A 22,697-nucleotide genomic window follows, 5' to 3' on the forward strand; every position below is an offset into this window, starting at 1 on the left:
AGCTGTGTGTGCAAACGTGATCATGTCTACAACTTCAGCATGAGCGTTTTCTGCATTAACCTCTGTGTGTATGTTTGTGCATGTGAGGGAGGGTCTGCATGTGTGAGGGTTTAGTAGAGTAGGTGGGCAGGGTCATGGGCTTCTTAGTGGGGTTCTGGAGCCAGTGGGCCTTCTTCATTGTTCAGGCTTGAGGAGCCAAAGGGGGAAACGAGTATTGACGCCGAAGGTATTGCCTACTTACAACAGGGGGTTAACAATAAATGTGTATGGGTGTGTGTGTGGAAGTATGGAATCTTGTTACCGGGGGCCACAAAAGGTGGGAAAGGGAGAGTTATCATGGATGATTTGGAACAAAACAGAGGAAATTGATTAAAGAAAAGGGAAGACTGAAAAGTTAGAAGGAATCTTTGTTTTCCCTTCAATTTGAGCTGCACACACTGGAATAATGGTATGAAAGCTCTCCCTTTGTCCTTGTGCTGCTGAGGTGATGTTGGCAGCCATTTTACCCTCCAAAACCTTACCATTTATTTTTGTTTGTTTACACAGGTCTATTAGCCATTATTACATTGTAAAAAATGTAGCTTGAAAAGAGGAAAAGAAAACTATTCTTAATTTTATAAGAAGATACCAAAATCTAAAAATAAGGAGTTACACATAAGCATCCAAAAGGGGAAAAATTAGCTTAAAAAGCTAACTGTTAGATCGAATTAATCAAAAATCAAATGTTATATAGCCCAAGACGTTTTTTTTTTTTTTGCTACTTCTTACCAAACAGTTTGTATTTTTTGAGTTTTTGTAATTCATTTGCATTACAGTGACAAAAAATTAGTGTACTAAGTGAAAAAATCACTTATTTTGGAACAAATTGAGAAGACAATCTTGGTACAAGTTGGCCCATCTTAATAAATCCTCATATCATGGTCTTCAAAACAACTGTGTTCAATGGTAAAAACTGTCTGAGTGATTTAATGTGGCATCTCCATGTTATGAAGTAGTTTTTTTTCATAAAATGCTTTTAGATGTCTTATTAACATTTCTTGAAACCAAGCAATTTGAATTGTTTTTTATCTTAAATCAAGTTTTTCTATTGTCGTGAGTTTGGAGCAAAAGGAATTTGAGTCATTTTAATAAAAATTTCCTTGTTTTCATATCCCAGCCCTTAGACAAATAATTCTTAAACGTTGAGTTTGAAAAAAGCTTGGAAAGATGTAGAACAAAGATAAATTAAGACCTGGTAAAAATATTTAGATTCTATAGAACATCTAAAGTCATCTTTGCAAGTATCAAAATATTTGCAGTGCACCTTAAGGCAGTGGTCTTCAACCTTTTTCAGGCCGCTGATCGGTTTAATGGCAGACATTATTTTCTTAGCTGGGGAGGGAATAAACGGAATAGAAGATGAATAGATTTTTTTTTTTGCAGATACGAGGATTTGGTGAAGAAAAGTTGTTCATTTGTAGAAGTTGTTTCTGATTTGTCCCTAGGTGTGAGTGTGAGTGTGAGAGTGAATGGATGTGTGATTGAGGATATTCTACCCTGCGACAGACTGGCGACCAGTCCAGGGTATCCCTTGCCTACGCCCAAGTGGCCGGGATAGGCTCCGGCAACCCAGTGACCCCGAAAGGGAATAAACGGTTAAGAATATGAATGAATGAATGTTTCTGATTTGTAAAAATGTAAAAAAGCAACATCACAGTTTTTTTCTCTCCATGGAATGCATTATAACATTCAGAACTCAACACAAACTCAGATCATCTTTTAGAGCAAAATATTTTTCACATCTTGTTTTTATATTCAGTTTAGTTTTATTTATGTAGCCCAATATTACAACACGGTAGTCTCAATGGGCTTCACTAACTGTTCATAAAATCAGTTATAAAAAACAATAGCTGATTGCTAAATTAAACTATTCAAAAATTAAACTAAACTGGGTATCCCTGCCCTTAGACCACATGTGTCAAACTCAGGCCCGCGGGCCAAATTTGGCCTGTGAATAAAAGTCTTATTTTTTGCACACTTTAATTTGTATTTTGTTGTGGTTGCAGTGTTTTGTGTTGTTTTGCCTCAGGTTTGTTCAAAAAGGAAACGGCTAAAATGTATGTGGTACAACTACTAAATCTGATCTACAGGCTGATTTTTTGTTTAATACATCTAAATTACTGTAATTTTTGGACTATAAATCACACTGGAGTATATGTTGCAGCAGACAAAAATGCATAAGAAGAAAATAAAAATAAAAACATATAAATTACACTTTTGGGGAAAAGTGCAACGCTTTTAAACAAATATGCCAAACCCGGCATAATGCTGCATTCAGAGTGAATGTGTTTCACGAGTCAAATATGCAACTGCTGCCTCTTTTTTGATATGCGTTTGAAGACTTCTGCAGAATGATCTGTAAACACATCGTCATGTCTGGGTTCATGAGATCATTGAGTCTTCTTTTTCAAGGCAATCTTTACCATTTACTGCAGGAGCTGCGCCTGAATGAGGGGCGCTTTCAGTGGTACTTCCATATCTCTTTGACCCAGTTTGATGACATGCTGTACCGCATTAGTCCGAGGAAGTAAAAAAATAAAACCAAGGACTGTAATGTCTCGATGCAAATAAGAAAAATATCATAAAGTCAGGAGGGAGTTCAGATTCTCTTCCTTGTTTGTTTTGGACGGCGCTTCTTCTTCTGGCTGCTGTCAGTAGCAAATATTGATACACACACCTACAGTGCCCTCTAGGGTTTATTGGTGGCAAAATAAATAAGCCTTTTTCTTAAACAACATTTAAGTCGCTCCTAAGAATAAGGCGAACCTCTGGCCAAACTATGCAAAAAGCTGCGACTTTAATAGCTAAATATCCATCAGTTTTCCAACAGATGCCTGCTTCTTTTTATATCTGCTTACCGTCAATCTTTAGCTAAAATAAAAACCAAAAATTGAAAACAGATCTTTACTACCTTTTTTAGCCACTTATTTGTGTCTCCTCCCATCTCTTAACTTTGTAAATGAATGTATACAGTAAAGTTTTGCCAGGCGTAAGGAGAAGTAACTCTATGAAGGTGGTGGATGCGGTTTATGTGTGTGTGTGTGTAAAAAAAAAAAAGGGGGGGGGGGGTAAAGAATTAGAAAACAGGTTGTCAGTGTGGCTGAACAGCAAAATAGTATTTTCTCCCCCTGGCTCAGCCTCCACAGATGTTTCATTCAGACCCAATGGCAGGGCCACTCTAAAAAGTGCTCCAGTCTGACACAATTCAGCCCTTTTGTGCGCTGAAGGAGAGAAGCTCAACCCACTGTTTACAGCTCATCCATTCCCCCCTTCACACACCCCCCTTGTCCAACCCCCCCTCCCCTCCCCTCTTCATGTTAGCAGGCGGAACAATTGGGGAGGGCCTTGCCCAAAGCTGGGGCGGTGTGGCAGGTCAACAGAATGGGCTGTGAATCCTGTGCCTCTGAATCCTCCGGGTGGGTGGTCCAACTCTCACACACACACAGAAACACACTCTCTCCTCTTTCCTTTCCACTCCTCTCCTGCCTGATGCTCTGCAATGCAGAGATAGGTGGCCCGGACATGCGTCTTTCTTCAGGATTAGCGGACTCCCAGTCCCCCCCAAAACTGTGAGCGGGTCCTGAGCAAACCCAGTCAGGCCAGACGACAGGAGGGGCCTGCAGTGGCCCACGTGGAGCCTGCCAGTGACTGGGTGGCAGTTAACACTAATCCTGCTACTGATTACCATTGGCATGAGGACGTAAACAGCAATAAATAAAGCTACAAGACTGAGCGCATATTTCTCTCACAGGCGTTCTACTCTCACAGGAAAAGTCATAGTGACAAACTTTATCGGTGACAAGCAAGAATTTTTTAAACATAAAAAATCAAAAGTACATTTTGAAAAACTTCTGCTTCTCATTAGAAAAAAATAATACTGTTGTCTTGTCAGCTTGAAAGCAATGTCCTGGTCTAAAATAGCATCAAATAAAGACAGAAAATGCCTTTTTAATTAGTTACACCAAAACAAGACTCCTGACAAATCCATATTTAAGGAAATGACGTATAAATAACTCATCACATTGAAGGTGCCATCTTTCATTGCATCAATGAATACTTCAGTCTACTAAAAGGTGCTGTCCCCTTGCAATACTGGCATTCATCCTAATCACCTTTAAGTCAGTGCAAAACACCTGGAATGTCAGATATTTTCATAGCACACATCCAGAAAAGATAGATTCTTGTCTGAGAATTTTGTCCTTAGTCACAGTGACATCTAGTGAGCATCAGCAGAACTAATAGTAACATCATTTTGATGTTATTTTGAGCAGGCCCAGTTTCTGAAGAAGAAAATACATTACTGTTTAATTTAGTCTTATCTGTCCTTCAGTGGACATTTTCTAAAATACTCAACTAGCCAAACAAAGAGGAGGATTAATTCTTTTTTCTCAAAGAGGTGAATGAAGATTTTTTTGTGACACAGCAGCGTTTTTTCAGCAACATTAAGACTCTTGTTTGTTTTTTAATTTATTCATTTGTTCCTTTCATGAAAATTTTTGATTTTGAAATATGTTTACATGTTTGTTGTACATTAGTGAACATTCTCACAGCACTCTCTAGATAGAAGAATGTGCAAAGCGTTGAACTAGCAGTTTCCTATATCTCTAAACATTTTAGTAATCGAGTCACCTCTGGCATCCTGCTGTGGTTGGTTGCACTGATCCTCTTCTCTTTTCTTCTTGACTAGCAACAAGGGCAGCCAGTGCTATTTACTTAATATCACTGAGGAGGATAAGCACCTCATGACAGCAGCAGTGTCAGTTTCTTATAGGGAAAAATATTTATGTTCATTTTTTTCCCAATTACTTCTACTAGCAAAACAATTACAATGCCAAAACTTTCTTCATCCTTTCTTGGTAAGATTCCTTTCAAAGTTTTTCTGGTTTTAAGGAGGTAAATACGATCAAAGAAATTTGTTTTCCTTATAACCGAAGAGTAAAAAAGGAAATTGTGTAAGAATTTTCTTAAGAAGTAATTTTGATTCCTATTTTGAGCATAAATCTATAAATTTGTGTTTAATTTGACATTCATTTTAACAGAAATTCCGCCCAACTGGCTCAGTATAATTTTAATTGAACCTTTTGTTTTGTAATTTAAATGCATATATGTAAAAATAGAAACACATTAAATTGTGGTTTTGTTCTTTATAACCCCTTCATGCTGTATGTCTCTGATTTGTAAGGTGCCATTAAATCTATTAATTTAGGATCACCTTGAACGGAAAATCCATTGAGGAATTTTTTTGAAAATTTGTTCGGAAATAAAATCCGTCATGGATGGGTTAAGGTAGTATTTCATTTGCTTTGGGGGATTTGTCTTTTGTGCTGCATTTTTTAAAAACTTTTTATATTTTTGGAATTAGCATTATTTGTACATATCAGTGTCAGAAATCTAAAAAAAAAGACAATGACAAAGCCAGAAAAAGGTTATTGAGTTCAGACGTTATTTAGAAACTTCAAGCTTGTATTGTATCCCTCTTAAAATGAATTATTGTGCTAAATTGGAACTTTATTTTTTCTTATGTAGTGCTGATAGTGGTCTGTGCCATAACGGGTCAGGAGGTCACCATCAAGGCTACAAGCGACAATGTTTTAGACTTTAGCTTTGCAGCATCCACCATCACAAGTGACACCACAGCTACCAGCGAGGACACAACTGCCCCAATGGCGACACAAAGCAACACCTACAGCAGCACGCCAACGAAGAGCGAAGGTGGGGGGGCCTTCCCTGATAACTGATCTTTGGCACAGTCATGTGTAGTTCCTCTTTATTTTCAACAGTTGCTATGCTTGCTGTGTTTTGATATATTGTCATTTCCTGATAAAGGTGGAGAAAGCACAACACAGGATAAAGTGTCTCAAACTGCAGGGTCCACAGAGTCAACCACCATGTCTCCTCTTTCTCCTCCTCATTCTTCTACGTCTCCTACTCCTCCTTCTGGGACTGTTGAAAGTAAAAAACCTACAACTGGTACAAACAATAATGACAAGAGTAAGCCAGGGTTTAATATACATTTTCAAATACTGACTTTCATTCTTTTTTTCCCTACTATAGTAAAAGTAAATAAATCAGATCCTCGGTTCACCTTTTTGCACTTTTGTTTCAACGCTCACTGACAGCACAGTTAGCTGATGAAATGCTTCCTGTTTCATTTCATTTTGCAGGAACAGGCGAAAGGTTTTGAAAGTACATGAAGCAATGTTTGTTCAGTTTGCACATCAGCTCATTTTTACCAATTTGTGAAAGATTCAGAAAAACATCGGAAATTCTATAGCATCAAAACTCTTATGGATCAAAGGTTACAATGAAAACAAATACATTATTTTTAAAAAGACGGGGATGACAGTATTCTGGCAATGTGTCACCTTACTAAGATTAAGATGAGATGGGACGATCATTGATAAAATTCATTATTAGGTCCTGTTTTTTTCTATGTTCTGTATGTTTAGGGTAAAAGAAACCTATTCTGTTGATTTTAAAATGTAATGAACACACATTTTGAGTTTAAATAGCAAATTAGAGTCAATTTTCTTTGTCGTAAAAAAGAAAAAATTGTTATGAACAGTATATGGTACATTAGTTGACATTGAATTTAACCTGATCATAAATCAAAAGATATTTCAACAAGGAATTTTGGCATTGTTATTTTGTCAATATTAATTTTGAGTTTTAATTATCATTATGTAATTAGAGTTTTGTTCCAGCCTCTGTGGCTGTGATAATAACAATACTGTAGAAGAAATGTCTATTTTGCTAAAAGGTTTTTTGATTTTTAACAGTGTAACTACTCATAATCATTAATAGAGATTTTTCCAGTAATGCATTCAACACACTTAGGTCACATTAGATTCATTAAATACAATGAATATTACTTAAACTCTTTAATATTATTACTCAGGGAAATCAGGGTTCAATCCCCAGGGGGCATAATGAGCTTTATCCAGTGTGGGTCCCTCGGCAAGACCCTTTGCACAACTGCCTAACTATGAAGCCACAAGGGGCCCAATCACCTGTGAGAATCAGTGAAAGCTAATTCGCTGTGGTGACCACTGAAGGGATCTGCCGAAAGGTGAAAATCAACAAGCAAAGTAAAGTAGAGTAACTGGGAAGAGGCACTTAAAAAAAACTTTAAAAAATCCCACCCATATTGAGTTTTTCATTTTATATTTTTGCAGAGTTGTCATAATCCAGTTTTATCAGATCTAGTGTATTGTTACCTATAAAACCCATATATGTAATGAGCTGAAAAGAATTTCATTTGTGTTCTGGTCCTTGAAAAAAATGAGCACTGTTGTCAAATCTAACTTCACGTTGAAGATGCTTAAAAAGCTTTAGTGTCTTAACTTTCTGATCAACTAATAATTCCAAAAATGGTCTTAAAGTCTAACAATTGAACAGAAATTTGGCACGGCTGCCAAGAACACTCACTGTAGCATCAATAAATGGACAAAACCATTGCAAAAATACAAAAACCATAGGTTTTGTGTCATTATCAGGGTAAAATTTAGTGCAATGACCTAATAATTTGTTGTTTTGAAATCCTAAGTTTAAACTAGGTTTTTTTAGGTTTATTTATTTTTAGGAATAGTTTTTTTAAATAACTGTATGATTTGTTAACAAAAAATCTTTGTTTGCATTTGTTATTACATATTTTAAAGTAACTGCTCATGTTTATTGCAGTTACTGTTTCACCTACTGCTGCAGCAGGAGAAAAGACAGGTGAGTTGTTCCCCTGCAGATACAAGGAGCTATAAAAGTTTATACAAGGTCGGCATATCTGCACGTGTTGGAACTTGTTTTGTGTCTACAGGCATCATCATCCTAATCGTCCTCATCATTGTAGTTTTTGCGTTTGGAGCTGCTTGTTTCTTTGCACGAGGGAGAGGGAGGGTATGTTTTTTTTTAAATCCTTTGACTTTTATTCATGATGTTTCAAGCAACTTCAAGATGAGATTGATACGAACAGCAGTTTTAATAGGTTAGACTGTTTCAGTCTGTCCACGTTTTCTTCCTCCAGCACTACTCCATTGATCTGACCTCCAGACCTGATGAAGTTAACGTCCCTCTCAGCGCTGTAGAAGCTGAGTCACCGCCTGATACAGAACCTGAAAAGGGTCAGTCACTCTTCCCCTCTCTCTTCCCTCTGTAAAAGAAAATATATATTTAAAACTTGAAATGTAATAGATAATTAAAAATAAGAAAAAACAAAACAAAAAATATACACCCTGGCTACCCGAAGATACATAACCCCTTATTGTAATAGTAAAACACAAATGGCCTTCAGCTCTCATCAGTTTGCTCAGTTGTTGGACAGGACAAGTAAAAAAAAAAAAAAAGAAAAAGAAAAGGGTCAGTCTGAAGCTTCCTTCCAAACTAATCATACAACGGTCTTTGTTTACTCTCCTTTTCGTCTGAAGTTTTGTTGGTTTACAAAAACTGAAACTCTTGATCTTTGAATTTTTTTAAGATATGCAAACCTTTCAAAGTTCAGAAAATCCTGCCAAAGAAGAAGAAATCAAACCTGAAGCACAAGAGGAGCAGAAAGGTAAAAGCATCTTTTTTAGTATGAAAAAGAAAGCAAGCAAAATGGTGTCTGGTGTGTTAGTTTGAAAATGAAGTCATCTAAAGATGTGTGCTAAGACTTCCACTTTCCAAAGATCAGTTAAACAGACTAAAAGGAAGTACCATTTGTGACAGCTTCCTGTGTATGATGTAAAACCTCACACTTAAAGACTGTTAAAGTAACATCTTAGCTGGATCGAAGTGTGAAATTTAGATTGACTTATAGCTTATAGCTTCACCCTGTGTGAGGCTGTAAAGAATATCTTATGAGATCTTTCCTGTCAAAGACATCTTGAATTTAGCATTCTATACATTAAGCGTCTTGCTTGCTTGCTGGTTGTCTTATCAGCCCATAATGATGGTTTGGAGACCTCTGAAGGTTTCAGACTCTCCTCCACTGCCAGAAAATGAACAGGAAGAAGTGGGTGTAAGTGTAGGGTTTTTCTAAGGATTTCTTTACTGAAGGAGAAAATAAAAATAATTAAAAAACTCCCTTTGATACTACTGAACTAGTGAACTACATAGACCTTATAATGACTAAAATCAGAAGTTAATTTGAAATCCTTTTTGGTTAAAAATTAAAACTTCTATTTTAAACCTATTTGAAATACCAAACTCCACCACATGATGGAAACGGAAGGCCAGTCATTTTGCTGTGGGGCAGCAGACACTCATTCTCAGTGGGCTTGTGCACCAACCATCAATTTGGCACACTGACCAAACATACAAACACAATATTTTACAGATGTTAAAGCTTATAGTTTGGGGATTTTTGTTGTGAAAAAAAGTTAAAAACTCAATATGGGATTATATGTATGTATTATCATATTTACTTGTGATTCTTGAAGTGTTTCTCTAAAGCTCAGAGCTTTTTAGATGGTGTGTGAAGTTTGAGAAGTTTCCTCAAATAAAATTTCACTGTAACCCTTGTGCTATCCTAGGCACTTTAACATTGGGAGAGGGTCATTTAGACAGTGCTCTGAACTTTTTTCTTTAATGATTTGTGATCTTCACTGGTGTCCATGGATTACATGAAATCCTCTTCACCTTTATACACCTTTGTCATGGTAGGGAGAACATGTCAATGGTCATTTTGACCCCATAGGATAGCACAAGGGTTAAACCACAAAGATATGCTCATTAAAATGGTGACCAAAAAACTCAGCAGTTCTATTTTGCAAAATTGCGCTTTTTAAAATGGGGATACAAATAAAGAAAACTTAGCTTAAAATTGCATTTATGAGTATTTCTTTATTAAAATCTTTGGTAATCAGGAGCAGACAAAAAAGGTGGTTGGAATAAGCTTGTAGCAGTGACATGGTAGCAGTGACATAGTACAGTCAGTAGCCCACAACCTCACTGCTTTGCTCCATTCTGATGCATCCACTTGCAGATCCATGCACAGCTTTGTTTTCCTCATCTGAGTTGCATCTGGCTCAAAACTATACACCTGGATAGCTCCAATATTGCTCAACACCTTTGTTGCAACGCTAATGTTAGGTTGAGAGTGTGAGGGGCTGTAAGCTAGTGAGAGAGCGTTAAAAAAGGGATGATGGGAAACCGTCCTGCCCACAACTCTTAGGTGAATTTCTAATGAACTACTAATGCTCTGCAGAAACTATGTCCTAGAAATCGACACAGGTTTTTTGATTTGGACTAAAAACAGCATAAGTGGGACTTTAAGGGTATCTATAAACTAAAGTAAACTGTTTCAGATTCAATTTACTTATTGCAATATGAGCTAAGCATTAGTGGTAATATTCTACAGCAAACCCGAAATGGCATAATGATTCAAATTGGTAGATTGGCTTACGTCCATTTGACTAAGAAAGTAGCTGCAATAGAACATTCATAAAATCCTCCACTCACAGCATCAATTACATAAAATCTAAGAAAGTAAGCAACAACAACAAAAAAAGAATACTAATAATAAAACATCATGCTGGAAGATTCTGTTATACTTTACGTAGGTCCTGGTTTGAAAGTTTCTACCTTAAACTGCTAAATGGGTTTTTATTATCTTGACTCGGAAAAGGATTTTTTACAGCAGAGCCATAAAACTAATTACCGGCCACTGAAAAGCTTTGCACACCTTCACAGGTGTTTCAGTTGTTCCAGCTGACACTTCACATCGTCAGCTCAGGTTCCCACAGGTCTAAAAAGAGCTTTAAAAAAAGGGAAGAAAGAGGTGGGAGACAGCAAGCCTCTGACAAGAAAAATAAACCAGGTGAGAAGGGTAAAACGTTAAAATAAAATTTAAAGTAAAACTTTAATTTTTTTTAAAATAGTTAAAATTAAATAATTGTAATGTGCAAACAGAAATATTATATATATTACACATTTACCTGTCTTGGTTGTTATTCACGGACACAAAGAGATTCCGTGTAACCCAATGACAATGAAGATAGCACTGAGGCACTGGAAAAACATATCAACTAAAGCTCCACATCGTTGCTTTCTCACTGAACAAAACGTGGCCACATAATGACGGGCCTGTCATGCAGTCAAGGGGCCAACCTCATTTCCCAGAACCTCCGACAGCTGCATGACTGAAAATTGTTAGGAACTGGAAGATAATCAGATGGCTCATGACAAACATGGTGGTCTTCCCAAATACACCCTCGGGACTACATCACAGTGTTGACGCTGAATGCACAGCATGCTAATGTAAAGAGCTGATTTGCAGCATCCCCCAGAATTGGAAATGCTTATTACAGTATCCCACAGTCAATTTATGACATAAGCTAAACTGAAAAGTTAATTGTGAGTTATATTGCAAAGTAACATTATCTGTATTATTCTTATTGGTTTGTCTATTCCAGTGGAGGCTGATAAACCTGCTGTTGATCCCAGTGCTGAGTCTGCTGCTCCTGCTGCGAACAGCTCAGACGACAAACCCAAGGAGGATGTTGTTGAGAATAATAGTCCGGCACCTGTGGAGGCCAGCGCAGAGGAGAAAACTGATGACGAAGGCCTTGCCTCTAACAAAACGTCAGTGGAATCGCTGAAGGAGACAAATGAGAACAACAGCAACAATGTTGGCCTCTGCCACAGGGGAGGTCAGTGTTCCATTTTGTACAGTATGTCCACTTCGGAAAAAGACTTTTAGTTCTCCCACAATTCTAACTTCACACAAACCTTCTCTATCCGTTTTCCATTTTCACAAATATGTTTTGAGTTATCATCACCTCTGTATCTGTGTTGACCCAATAGTCATAGCCTCTTTGATGTGCTTATCTCTAAACATTTATAACCATCAGAACGTGTATTTAACATTTTCATCAGGAAACATGACATTTTTATGTAAACATTTATGCACATTCCATTGGATAGTATTTACCAGAGGCTTTGATCTGAAGGGATCCATGGAGTTTCTGCATTTGGGGTTATTTGTCCAAAAAGAACAAAAGATGGGCCTAAGATGTGAACTTTTGGCTTAATCCATTGATTTATGCCTCCTCCGTCACAACTGCCCTAAGGGACGAAAATATAGGTAAATCTGTACGGTTCACGCAGGAAATATCAAAGTTGTAGACCGCTCTATGAACTTGTAGTGCGGAAATGTTCATGAACCAGCATGCTGCAGACAACAGGTCATAGCAAACAAAGACTTACTAATGATTGGAGTGCTGCATAAAGGGCACTGCATGAGTGTGTGTAGCTTACATTATTCTTACAAATACTTCACAATACAATTGCCACACACAATGATGCATTTATTTTCATGACATCCTTTAAAGAATGTCATTAAATAGTGCTTTAAGAGAACTGCAAGGCACACCTGCACTCCCCTGAAGATGCAGCCACTCCTGTCTACGACCCTCCTCGGGCTCGTAGGCGTCAACCCCCCTATGGGTGCATGTGACTACATTACAACCACATTTCTTCCTCTGTAACTGCAATATTAAGATTTAACAAGCTTTTAATACAAGTTACAGTCTTACCTGTCTTTTAGAAGGCATTTTTTCCTGGTACTGACACACAATTCTACCTTGTAAGGGTTATGATCAGCAAAGAGAAGTAAAGCTGTGGCGTAAACCCCTACTTGCAGAAAAGACTTGTTGTGTTTATGGAAACTACACAGCCAAGATGGAGTATTAAGCATAGCATAGCACCATAAATGCATCTAATGTTTATTCTCGCAAAAATGTCTTCAAAATACAGTTCAGTCTAGCCTCTAAGGTCGTTCTTTGCTCCCTCTTAACAAGTAAATAACTTGATTGTTTTGAGTCGACATACTCGCGTGTCCTCTGCAAACTTTTTAATACTTTTTTTCTGCAGAAACCCCCAAAAGCCTCATTCTCTTGGATGTTTGTCTCGACTCTCCTGTTTGAGGTGTTGCCGCAACCTTGCAACTGTCCTGTTCCTGGGAAACTCGGTAAGATTACAGCCAACAGATGCTCTGGTACAGCTGCTGAGCCAGCTCAGATGTTAATAAAAAGGGCAATCCCCACCATGAGCTGTAAGTTTACAGGCCGCATTTAATCGCTAGGCGTGCAACGTTACAGCTTCCTCATATTAAAAATAGAAAAGTCACAACCATTAACTCTAGATTTACAAGATGTACACGCCTCTAAATAATCAGACACCCAGTGATTTATAAATAAGTCAGTGAATGCTTCACCCAAAAATGGTTCTTCAGGGAAGGTATTAGAAGAATGCAACATTTCAATTGCTGACACACTTAAAAAAGCTTTTATCTACGTTTATAAGGTTTTTGAAAACTAATTTTTCACCTAAATCAGACATAAAAAGACCACAGATCAAAAAGTCATCATACCAACTCTTCTTCTGTATTACTGATTATTGTTTGGGCTCAAAGTAATTTGTTGCCGTGTTTTTTTGTTTTTTTTTAACCCGAGGTGCTCTACGTAGCACTGATGGATGGGATCCTTCTCACACGAGTAGTAACAGAGCCCTCTCAGGCTAATCATCATGTGCTTCAGGATGTGGACCCACACCTGCACCTCCCCTCATCCTTTCCTCTTATCAGTTTAGACACAATCAGGACTGCACCCTGAGGCAGAAGAATTCACACTGCCCCTAACAGCCGATGAAGCTCCCATCTGGAAAGCCCAGTGCTCAAGAGATCCTTGTTGGTTACTACAACTGTCTCTCCACGGTGTTTCAGCCAAAGAAGTTTAAATATAAGTATTTGTTTAAAAGTCCCACTCCGATCATATTTAGATCTTTTGTAAAATTGTTCACAGTGGTCTTATTAATTATCCCATAATAATAACTATCCCATTGTTAAATCTTACAACTCAAAGGTGAATTACTAATGAACTCCTGCCGCTCTTGAAACTATTTCTTAGAAAACACACTTTTGATTTTGCAGCCAGGACTGTTGGTGTGGAGTAGCCTGTCCCCACATCCCATCATCTTCATCTATCTTTACCCATTCTACAAGTAGCTTACAGCCCCCTCACGACCCCAACCTAAAATTTCCAGTGCAACAAATATGGTGGGCAAATATTGAAGCTATTTCGCTGTACAGTTTTGGGCCAGATGCCAGGTACGACGAGGAAAATGAAGACGCGCATGGATTTATTTGTCTGCAAGTGGATGTATCAGAATGAAGTGGAGCACGGAAGTGTTTGACCCGCCCAGCTTATTGTCACAAATACAATCCTTTTTCCAACTGCATTTTATTGTCTCCTCCTGAATCACAGAAATCAGAAATTATATCTTAAACTGATTTTTCTTTATATATGTCCTCCATCATGTGAAAAATGCCACTAGAACATATTAAAAATATGATTTTCATTGGATTGGGTCTTTGAGGCCGTTAAAAGTGCAGAGGATTTTAGTGTCAGGAGTTTGTGATCATGGTGAAAGTACCACAAAAATGCTCTTAGTCATGTAGGTATCGTGAATGTCTGTACTGTTAAAGGACTGAGGGACTAGTTGGCCAATATCTTTGTTATTGTGACTACTTTAATACCAGCAGAGGGCCTTTTTAAAACACTAAATAACTTGTTTTTGGGCAGTGAATAACGGAATTTGGAAACAAATAAAGAATTTGAAGTAAAGAAAGTGGACTTCTCAGCCTTTTCCAGCTGGTTTTGGAAGCAATGAGAAAGTTGGAGTTGAAAGGCTGCAGCAGGAGATAATAGATTTGTACAGGCAGGTCATAAACTGTGCCAGCATAATTAGACTGTGGCGCTCTCTTTGTTATTTTCCTGTTACTGCACAGCTTTCATGTCTAATGGTTAAGGTTGAAGGAAACTGCCTGTATCACCTGAGATGAGAAATTTACAGCAGGAAAGAGCTAGAGGGACAAACTAAAATTCTGCTGCGTGAGTCAGGAATGCTTGGAGTTTGTTCAAACCCAGCTTCCTCTGTTGAGAGAGGCTATTCATGGGTAAAACTCATGGAGCAAGTTCAGAAGTCAAAGGTGAGAAACAAAAAAAAATACAGACTGGTTTGTGGCCCAATACAAAGTCTAAAGGGGCACTTAAGAGAGCTACATTACATCCTCTATTTTCTGATTTTAATCTGGTATAAAGTCACTACTTTGCAACCTTAGATTTCTGAGAGGAGGTTGATCGTGGCACATGCTCCGAAACCAAGATCTTTATCTCAGTAACAACAGTGAAGAGAAGCTTCCTGCTTGTGTGGTTTGATGTTGTTCAAACCAGCGTGTTGGACATTTCACCTGTGCCGCTTTGCAGAAGGGAGGGACTGTCAGGAAACGCAGACCAGCTCTCTCTAAGCAGCACCACCACAAAACAGCTGGTGGGAACCCCTCCCCCTATGTTCATTTCACATTAGCCCTTGTGTTATCTTATAGGGTCCAGATGACCCCACCTGTGTTATCCCTACCATGACAAAGGTGGAGAGGATTTCATGTAATCCATGGACACCACTGAAGATCTCAAATCATTGAAGAGAAAAAGTTCAGCGTACTGTCTTGTGGGGTCTAGATGACCCCACTCCCAATGTTAAAGTGCCTTGGATAGCACAAGGGATACTTAAGTTGTGAAGACAGAGGTTGAAGATTTCCTTAATGAACTTACTTAGGGTAAAAATAAACATCCTTTACCAAAAAAAAGTGAAACGTTTACGACATTTAATCGAGGTTCTACTAAAAAAGATGCAACCCTAAAAATAGGAAAATGACACTAATCTTAAGAAAATCACCCAAAAGTAGTAACATTTTCACATAACAAGACATCTCATAATAAAATATCAACATCTAGAGACAAAGAGTTCCACACACATGTTCAAAAAGGGAAAAATAAACTATGAAAGCTAACTGTTAAAAGTTTATTGGAATTAAATGTTATACAGCCGAATAAGTCTTTTTTTTTGTGCTAGTTCTAAGCAAATGGTTTGCATTTTTTGAGTTTTTACATGCCTAATTGTAATTTATTTTGATTACAGTGACAAAAAACTAGCGTTCATTCTTAATCAAAATTTTGGCTTAAAAAATAATGACTATGGATGGCAGTCTAACCTGTTAACATTAAGCATCTCCAAAATAACATTCATAAAATTAAGGCAAAAATTGCAGTGCAGTTTAATTATTTTTTGTCTTAAATCTAGTTTTTCTACTGTCAAGAGTTTGGAGCAAAAGTATTTTGACTGATTTTAATTATGGCGTCCTTATTCCTGGATCCTCGCTCTTACTGAAACAAAAAATGATTGACTTGTGCTGATTTTGAAAGTTCGGAAAAGTTCAGAAGCACAGATCAATTAAACTTCAACTCTAGTTAAATATTTTGAGTGTCCAAAAAAAGGTCTAAAACTTTTGCAAGTATCAAATAGTTTGCAGTGTTCTTAGAAAGCCTACAAAGAGAAGAGTTGCCATCATCATATCTTTTCTTCATGTTAAAACGACACAACAGCACACATACCTGTAGTAAGAACATACATACATGTTTCATGCTCTTTTTATTCTACAATTTATTAGGTATCCCAAAAAATTCACAGGCACCCACAGTCCAGCCCCCAAACTTTATAAACTTAAGTTTGCGGTCAAAAATTCTCCAGGTTATTGCAGATTCTGGAAAATGATAGGAAAAATGCTTTTATTGCTCCATGTTATCACTTAAAGTCAGTAATTAGACCATAGTAAATCGTTACAGATCGAGCCAATGAGGGGGGCCAGAATTTACATCTGAGTTCTATAAACAAACCATAAAAAAAACATTGACAATGGCTGAATAAAAGCTAGCAGAGACTTTAGGATTTACCTTTTGGATTCACCCTGAAAGCCTTTGGGATAAAGAAAGCTTCCGGCAGTTCAACTCCTGCCCCCAGTGGCAGAGGTCAGTTTGAACAGTGTAAGTTATGGTATTTACAAGGCACTGTCAGGATCCCACTGATTTACAAAGGTTAAGGAGAGTTATCCTGTTTATTTTGAGGCTTTCAGATTTTCAGATAACATCACTAAAATCCAGCAACAAAAAAGTCTGTGTTTTCTAGGAGGAGGTTCACATCCTTGTAGTACTAAAATACATTTTTACAAGTTTGATTTTGTCATCTTAGACATTTACAAAAACAAACTAGAGTAAATTACATAAGCTTCCTAAATGGCGTGCATTGTCTCTTTTGCATAAATAAAAAAAAGGGTTAAATGTCAGCACTTTATCTAAGCCTGAACTTTAGTCATGTCCAGCCTTTACACCCTGTCTGCAAAGGTTTAGGATTTAAACATCCCAAGGTTTAAAGGTCAGAAAGTTCTAATTAAAGGGTTCACTGAGACTGCAGAGGAATAATGTGGCCTCATTGTCAGTGTCATCTGTTTCACATTCTTTCCCTGTTACTGAGCAAGTCACTGCAAATCTAGATGTGCAGCATTTGTTGTATTGCCCAAACTCAGATTCATTTTCAAAAGTGACCGCTGCACAGGGCAAGAAGCTGAAACAAAAATCATAATCTTGTTTGGCATCAAATAATTACCAGTTTATTTTGAAAACTGCAATCCAAATTTGCTCTGCAGCTTAAAAATAAACATTAAATGTTGGAAGGATAGTTAAGGAACTCCAACATCTCCCTCTTGACACTGCCAACAATGTTTTTATTTTGGGAGTTGTGACGTGCACGGGTCTTTGCTATTTTCCAGAGACATTTCACAGTGGTGCATTTCCTGGATTCCTGCTTTCTTGTTTGTCAAGTTGACCTGCAAAACATTTACAGGACAAATATAGTATAGTGTGCTGATTGGTGCTAAATGAAGCAGGATGATGCTGAAATAGGAAAAGCAGTTTGAAGTGAACCGGCGTATTCGTTTTTCTGCAGGTTCAAAGCTGTAGTGTCTAGCCCCCCGACCACAGTTTGCCTGATTAGTGTGTCCTTGCAATATTGCGGTTCTTCTTTGACAGTCAACGTCTGATTTTTTTTTCAGTGTAATTTTGCAGTTTTTTTTTTTTTTACATAGGGGTACTGTCTTGATTGGCTGTTGAACTTGTCAGTTAATCTCCTCTGTCCTGTGTGGTCTGTCCAGCATGCGTTCAGTTTACCAGAGTTGCATAAATCTTCAATCGCAAGCAGATGTTTGTTTTCATTCAATAAAACTGGGCTTACTTATCTAAGAAGGTTTGAACGTTGGGAGTTTAAAAAGAGAGAAACATATAGTATAAAAGGGTTCCTGTCTGATTGAGAAAAGAAAGGTTTTACAGCCTTTTTTTTTTTACAACTTTAAAACATCTGTAGTACTGCTTCGCAAATTTCCCCTGTTGCTGGTTATTATTACAACATAAGCCCACGATAAACAATGGAACGCTGTACTGATTTTGTTTCTGCTGGTGGCAGAGTCTGGACAGTCAAAAAAGTTAATGACCATTTAAAACTAGAAAACGTATTAGGACATTTTTTAGATTTCAGTTAGCTTATGGATTTTGTATATATTGTATGCACATAAAAAATTCTAATGTCAACCTCTGAGTTTCTACAATGGCTGCTGTTCGTTATAAGGTGGTCCTTTTTTAACACATTATTGAATGAGGCTCTGCTTCTTTTTTGCCTTCATGCCAGCAACAAAACAGGCTGTAGAAAAACCAGTTAGGTTCTAGGGCAAAGAGTACAAAGGAGTCATGGCTTAGCACCTAGTCCTTTGAAAGTGGCAAATGGTAAATGGCGTATATAGCGCTTTACCTGACCTACCTTGCTTTAAGTCCCAAAGGGCTTTAGAGTCACAATTCCCTTTTACCCACACACACATTCACACACTAAAGGAGGCTACACTGCAGAACACTGGCGCTAAATAACCACCAGGAGCAATGTGGGGTTCAGTGTCTTGCCCAAGGACACTTTAACACATGGGCAGACAAGGTGGGAACCTGACCTGCAATCCTCTGATCAAAAGTTAATTACTTTACCACAACACCATGGCCGTCCACAGACACTGCATTTTTATAAATACTTTTTATTTTTATTTTAGGTTCTTAGTTAATGTTATGGTGTGTTATCAGAGCTTAAGTGATCAGAAGGGGACCAATAAAAACACAGACCAGTGTTTTTTGCTTAATTTGGACATTTACTAGAGAGCTTTTAATGTTAAACATGAATAAAAATGTCAATAGTTTAGAGTACAAATAGCAAAAAAAAAACTTTTATAGTCAAATAATGTTATCAGGCAACAGCTCTTGGTTAATTTTTGTGGGAATGAGCTTACAGTCTATCAATGAACCTTTTTTTGTATTAAAAAAAAAGAGATAAATACAGATGTGAACGCTGCTTCAAAACTTACTTTGAACATTTGGCAAGACTGATCCGGAGTCCTAATGATAGATAGACATTCACCTACCTCCTGCTCCACATTCCTCAGGTAGTGTCAAATTGTCAAATTCACACTGGCTTAATGACGTCCCTGTCTGTCATCGTTCACTCACTGCTGAATGTGAACACGTGGATTCCAGGTGACGCTGACAGACAATGTTAAGGCTTCTCCTTCTTAATATATGGCTGAATCCAAAGTCTTTCCCTAGCCCTTCGGATTCTCCCTATCTCTCCAATTGTAGAGGTATTTAATCACATCACTTGGTTATTAAAAATAACCAAATTTCAATAAGTTCCTGTGTCTCATCGTCATGGTTGCTACCTTCCTTCTCTGTTTACAACCCATAATACAGTGGCCATTTCGGTCCAGTTGCTCCGAGCTTGGAGCCTAATCCGACTGAAGAAACTCATAGAAAACCGGAGCTCAGTCTGATTGGAAACAAACGGACAACCTTGAAAGATGGGTCCAAGAGTGGTTCCTGGTTCAGGACCAGGGTCCACTTGGGTGTATTTAGACTAAAAACTTGTTCCGGATTATTGGGGGAAACAAACTCTGTCTCACTTTAATCAAACTAAATGTGTCCAGTCTGAATACATCCTATTTGAAACCACATTTTTCGAAAGTGTAATCAAACCTTTTTTTTGTTTTCTTAATAAAACAGCAAATGCTTTCTGGGTAACCCCGTTCTGACATTTAAAAAACAAAATCAAAGTGCTTGCCTCCCTTCACTGGGGTTGATTGGAGGTGGTCCAACCAGGTCCTATTTTTCTGAGATCAGGTGAAGGTAAGGACAGCTGGAAAAACCTGCATCCAGCAAGCCTCCCAGCCAGAAAAAAACAATAAATACGTAAAACATTGATGTCCTCAAAACTTTGATTAAATGTAAATGTTGAACAGATATTTAGTGCTCCCTTTGTGTTTCTCTCTTCCCTTTTCAATCTACCAGCCAAATCCCAGAAAATTCACCTCTAAATTAAGTGTAAAAGTGTTGTTGTTTGTGTCTATTTTCATTTTCTGTTGTTTTTCAAAAAAGGGTTTTTATTCTGTGTTTCCTCTTGAAAAATCCAAATGAAATACAGTTTTAAATCTCTCTGATTTCAGTGGGGGGTTGTGTTTCAAAATGATCTCTGGCTTCTTGGCTGAACATATTTTCTTTGATGTTTCTGTTATGGTGTTTTACGGTCTGAGATTATCCCTGGATGTGCTTCATTAGATCTATAAAATCCTCTAAAGAATGTCAATCTTTTAGCACTCAGATTTCAGGACAGTGGTCAATCGGCCTACAGAGTTTTTTTTCTACTCTTGTGGCTCAACTTAATGTACTGAAATGATTGTGGGGTCCGATCCAGAACCTGAGCCTACGAAGTCTTGCCTAAATCTAACAATCCTGTTTAATAATATGATCTTGATTGATAAACTGTTTAAATTTAAAACTGCGGAGGGACAGGGCAACATTTTCAACTGAAATACACAAGGTGTGCTTCCTGCATGATCTTAAAAGCTGGGATTTGGTTAACCCTTGTGCTATCTTAGATGACCCCACCGTTACATTGACGTGTTCTCCCTACCATGACAAAGGTGGAAAGATTTCATGTGATCCATGGACACCAGTGAGGTTCACAAATCATTGAAGAAAAAAGGTTCAGAGCACTGTCTAGTGGGTCTAGATGACCCAACTCCCAACGTTGAACTGCCTAGGATTGCACAAGGGTTAAGACAAAACTTGGATAAATGTAAAGACATGCTGTACCCAAAACTGCTTTCCCTTCACCTAAGGCACTACAATATTTTGTGTGGACACTTTAGTGTAAATCACATCAATATCTGGGTAGTGGGTGTATGTCAGTTATCCATTCCTACAATTAGATGTTTCCCTGTGAAGGTCAGAGGTCAATACAAAGGCTACACAAGCTTGGCTCAAAACAGAAACTTTAAAGAGAGATTATGTGCCATGTATGATTTTTATTAACAACTGGATGGTTTTCACTCACTTTTCTGTTTATCCTTAACTTATCTTTTGTTTGTGTGTGTGTGTGTGTGTGTGTGTGTGTGTGGGTGTGTGTTTTAGAATGAAGACGAACCTGAAATTTCCCCGTAACAAAAAGGATTTGAAAATTTCACATCACATGGAAAACCGAGGTCCCCTTTTGGGCTGCAGCATCCTTCTACTACAACCATTGTCAGCAAGTTCATATGTTGTGCTTTCTTCTGCAAATTTTTATTTAATGTTTACTCCTATGGTGGCCAATAGATTTTGACTTTAACAAATGGAAAAAGAAAAATGCACAGTGGTTGCAAGAAAAGCCAACACCGCAAAAAAGAAAATGTATCTTGTTTGCTTGATGACATTGCCATTTTTTAAGCTACTCTACTTGAAAATGCTTCCTGCTATTCAATTCTTCATTAATGTTTTCAGGTTTTTTTTATGCGGTATCACTTTTTTTTCAAATTGCATTGATATTATTGGAAAAAACAATGATCCAGCATTTCATCAAAACTGAGCATACCTGTAACAAACAGGTTTAAATATAATTCATTTTTTCGGTCAGACATTCAACAAGTATGTGCATGTTAAAATCGGACTTTATCCTTGTCTTTTCTGTTATTTGTTATAATTTATCTTCTCTGTATTTATTTTTGTAGCTTTTATCCAACTAAGCAAAAATAAAGTTTCAACTTTCGATTAACATTTTTTTCTCAATGTTTTTTTTTAAACAAATGCTTCATTAAAAAATATTATAGCTTCATTTAGAAATCATGTCTTGTTCCACCTACTTTGTTGTAGCTCAGGGATCTTTGCCTCATAACTTTAAAGATTTTTCTTTTACAATATAGATACCTCTGAATATGAAGTGGTGTAGAGACCTCACACCTTCATTTCCAGTTGTTGTTTCACTACAAAAACAACTTAAAGAGGTTTAAAAAGTTATCCAAAGAGGCCTAATTCTGTGTCTTTGGGTGCCAACCATTGCCCTCTCAAAGTGACCATTCAACTCTTGACATAAATAAAAGGTGACAGGTGTGAAACGTGCTTTTGCGTTTATATTTTCTATGTAACGGTAGTAAAAAATATAAGGGGGACAGGGTTTCACGACAAAAGCCTCTTCTCCTCGCTGATTGGATGATTGTCCATCATTTCAACCAAAAGTTATTTGACATGATGCGATACTGGATTTCATCATCCGATCACCATTCTGCCTTTTCTGGTTTCTTATTGTGTTTCATTTTTGTAACATTTCATTTTTATTTCTGGAAATGACTTTTGTGTCCCGAAGTGTTTTTTAATTTTTTTAATTTCTTCCGCTTTAGTTTTTGGAATTTTGTTTTGTTTTCTTAAATATGATGCTGTTTTTTTAATTTTTTGTTTTGC

At 37.4% G+C, this 22,697-nt stretch overlaps 1 protein-coding gene across 2 annotated transcripts in view; it reads left to right on the forward strand.

The window, feature by feature from the left end:
- Positions 1 to 22,016, forward strand: part of LOC101166773 (uncharacterized) — a 71,257-nt gene extending 49,241 nt beyond the window's left edge. The window contains exons 4-13 of one of the 2 annotated variants that reach the window (XM_078943715.1): positions 3,361 to 3,455; positions 5,566 to 5,751; positions 5,866 to 6,030; positions 7,720 to 7,758; positions 7,850 to 7,929; positions 8,057 to 8,153; positions 8,507 to 8,584; positions 11,424 to 11,660; positions 12,883 to 12,979; positions 21,396 to 22,016. In XM_078943715.1, coding sequence (XP_078799841.1) covers positions 3,361 to 3,455; positions 5,566 to 5,751; positions 5,866 to 6,030; positions 7,720 to 7,758; positions 7,850 to 7,929; positions 8,057 to 8,153; positions 8,507 to 8,584; positions 11,424 to 11,660; positions 12,883 to 12,935 — 1,030 coding nt within the window. In that variant the 3' untranslated portion in view covers positions 12,936 to 12,979; positions 21,396 to 22,016. Of the gene's footprint in view, positions 1 to 3,360; positions 3,456 to 4,733; positions 4,896 to 5,565; positions 5,752 to 5,865; positions 6,031 to 7,719; positions 7,759 to 7,849; positions 7,930 to 8,056; positions 8,154 to 8,506; positions 8,585 to 11,423; positions 11,661 to 12,882; positions 12,980 to 21,395 lie in introns of those variants that run through there. The other variant, XM_078943716.1, reaches the window with a different exon arrangement.
- Positions 22,017 to 22,697: the final 681 nt, after the last annotated feature.

This window comes from Oryzias latipes (genome assembly GCF_053564925.1).
Source record: "Oryzias latipes strain Hd-rR chromosome 1 unlocalized genomic scaffold, Olatipes_Hd-rR_3.1 chr1_Y".
In the NCBI taxonomy this organism is placed as follows: domain Eukaryota; kingdom Metazoa; phylum Chordata; class Actinopteri; order Beloniformes; family Adrianichthyidae; genus Oryzias; species Oryzias latipes.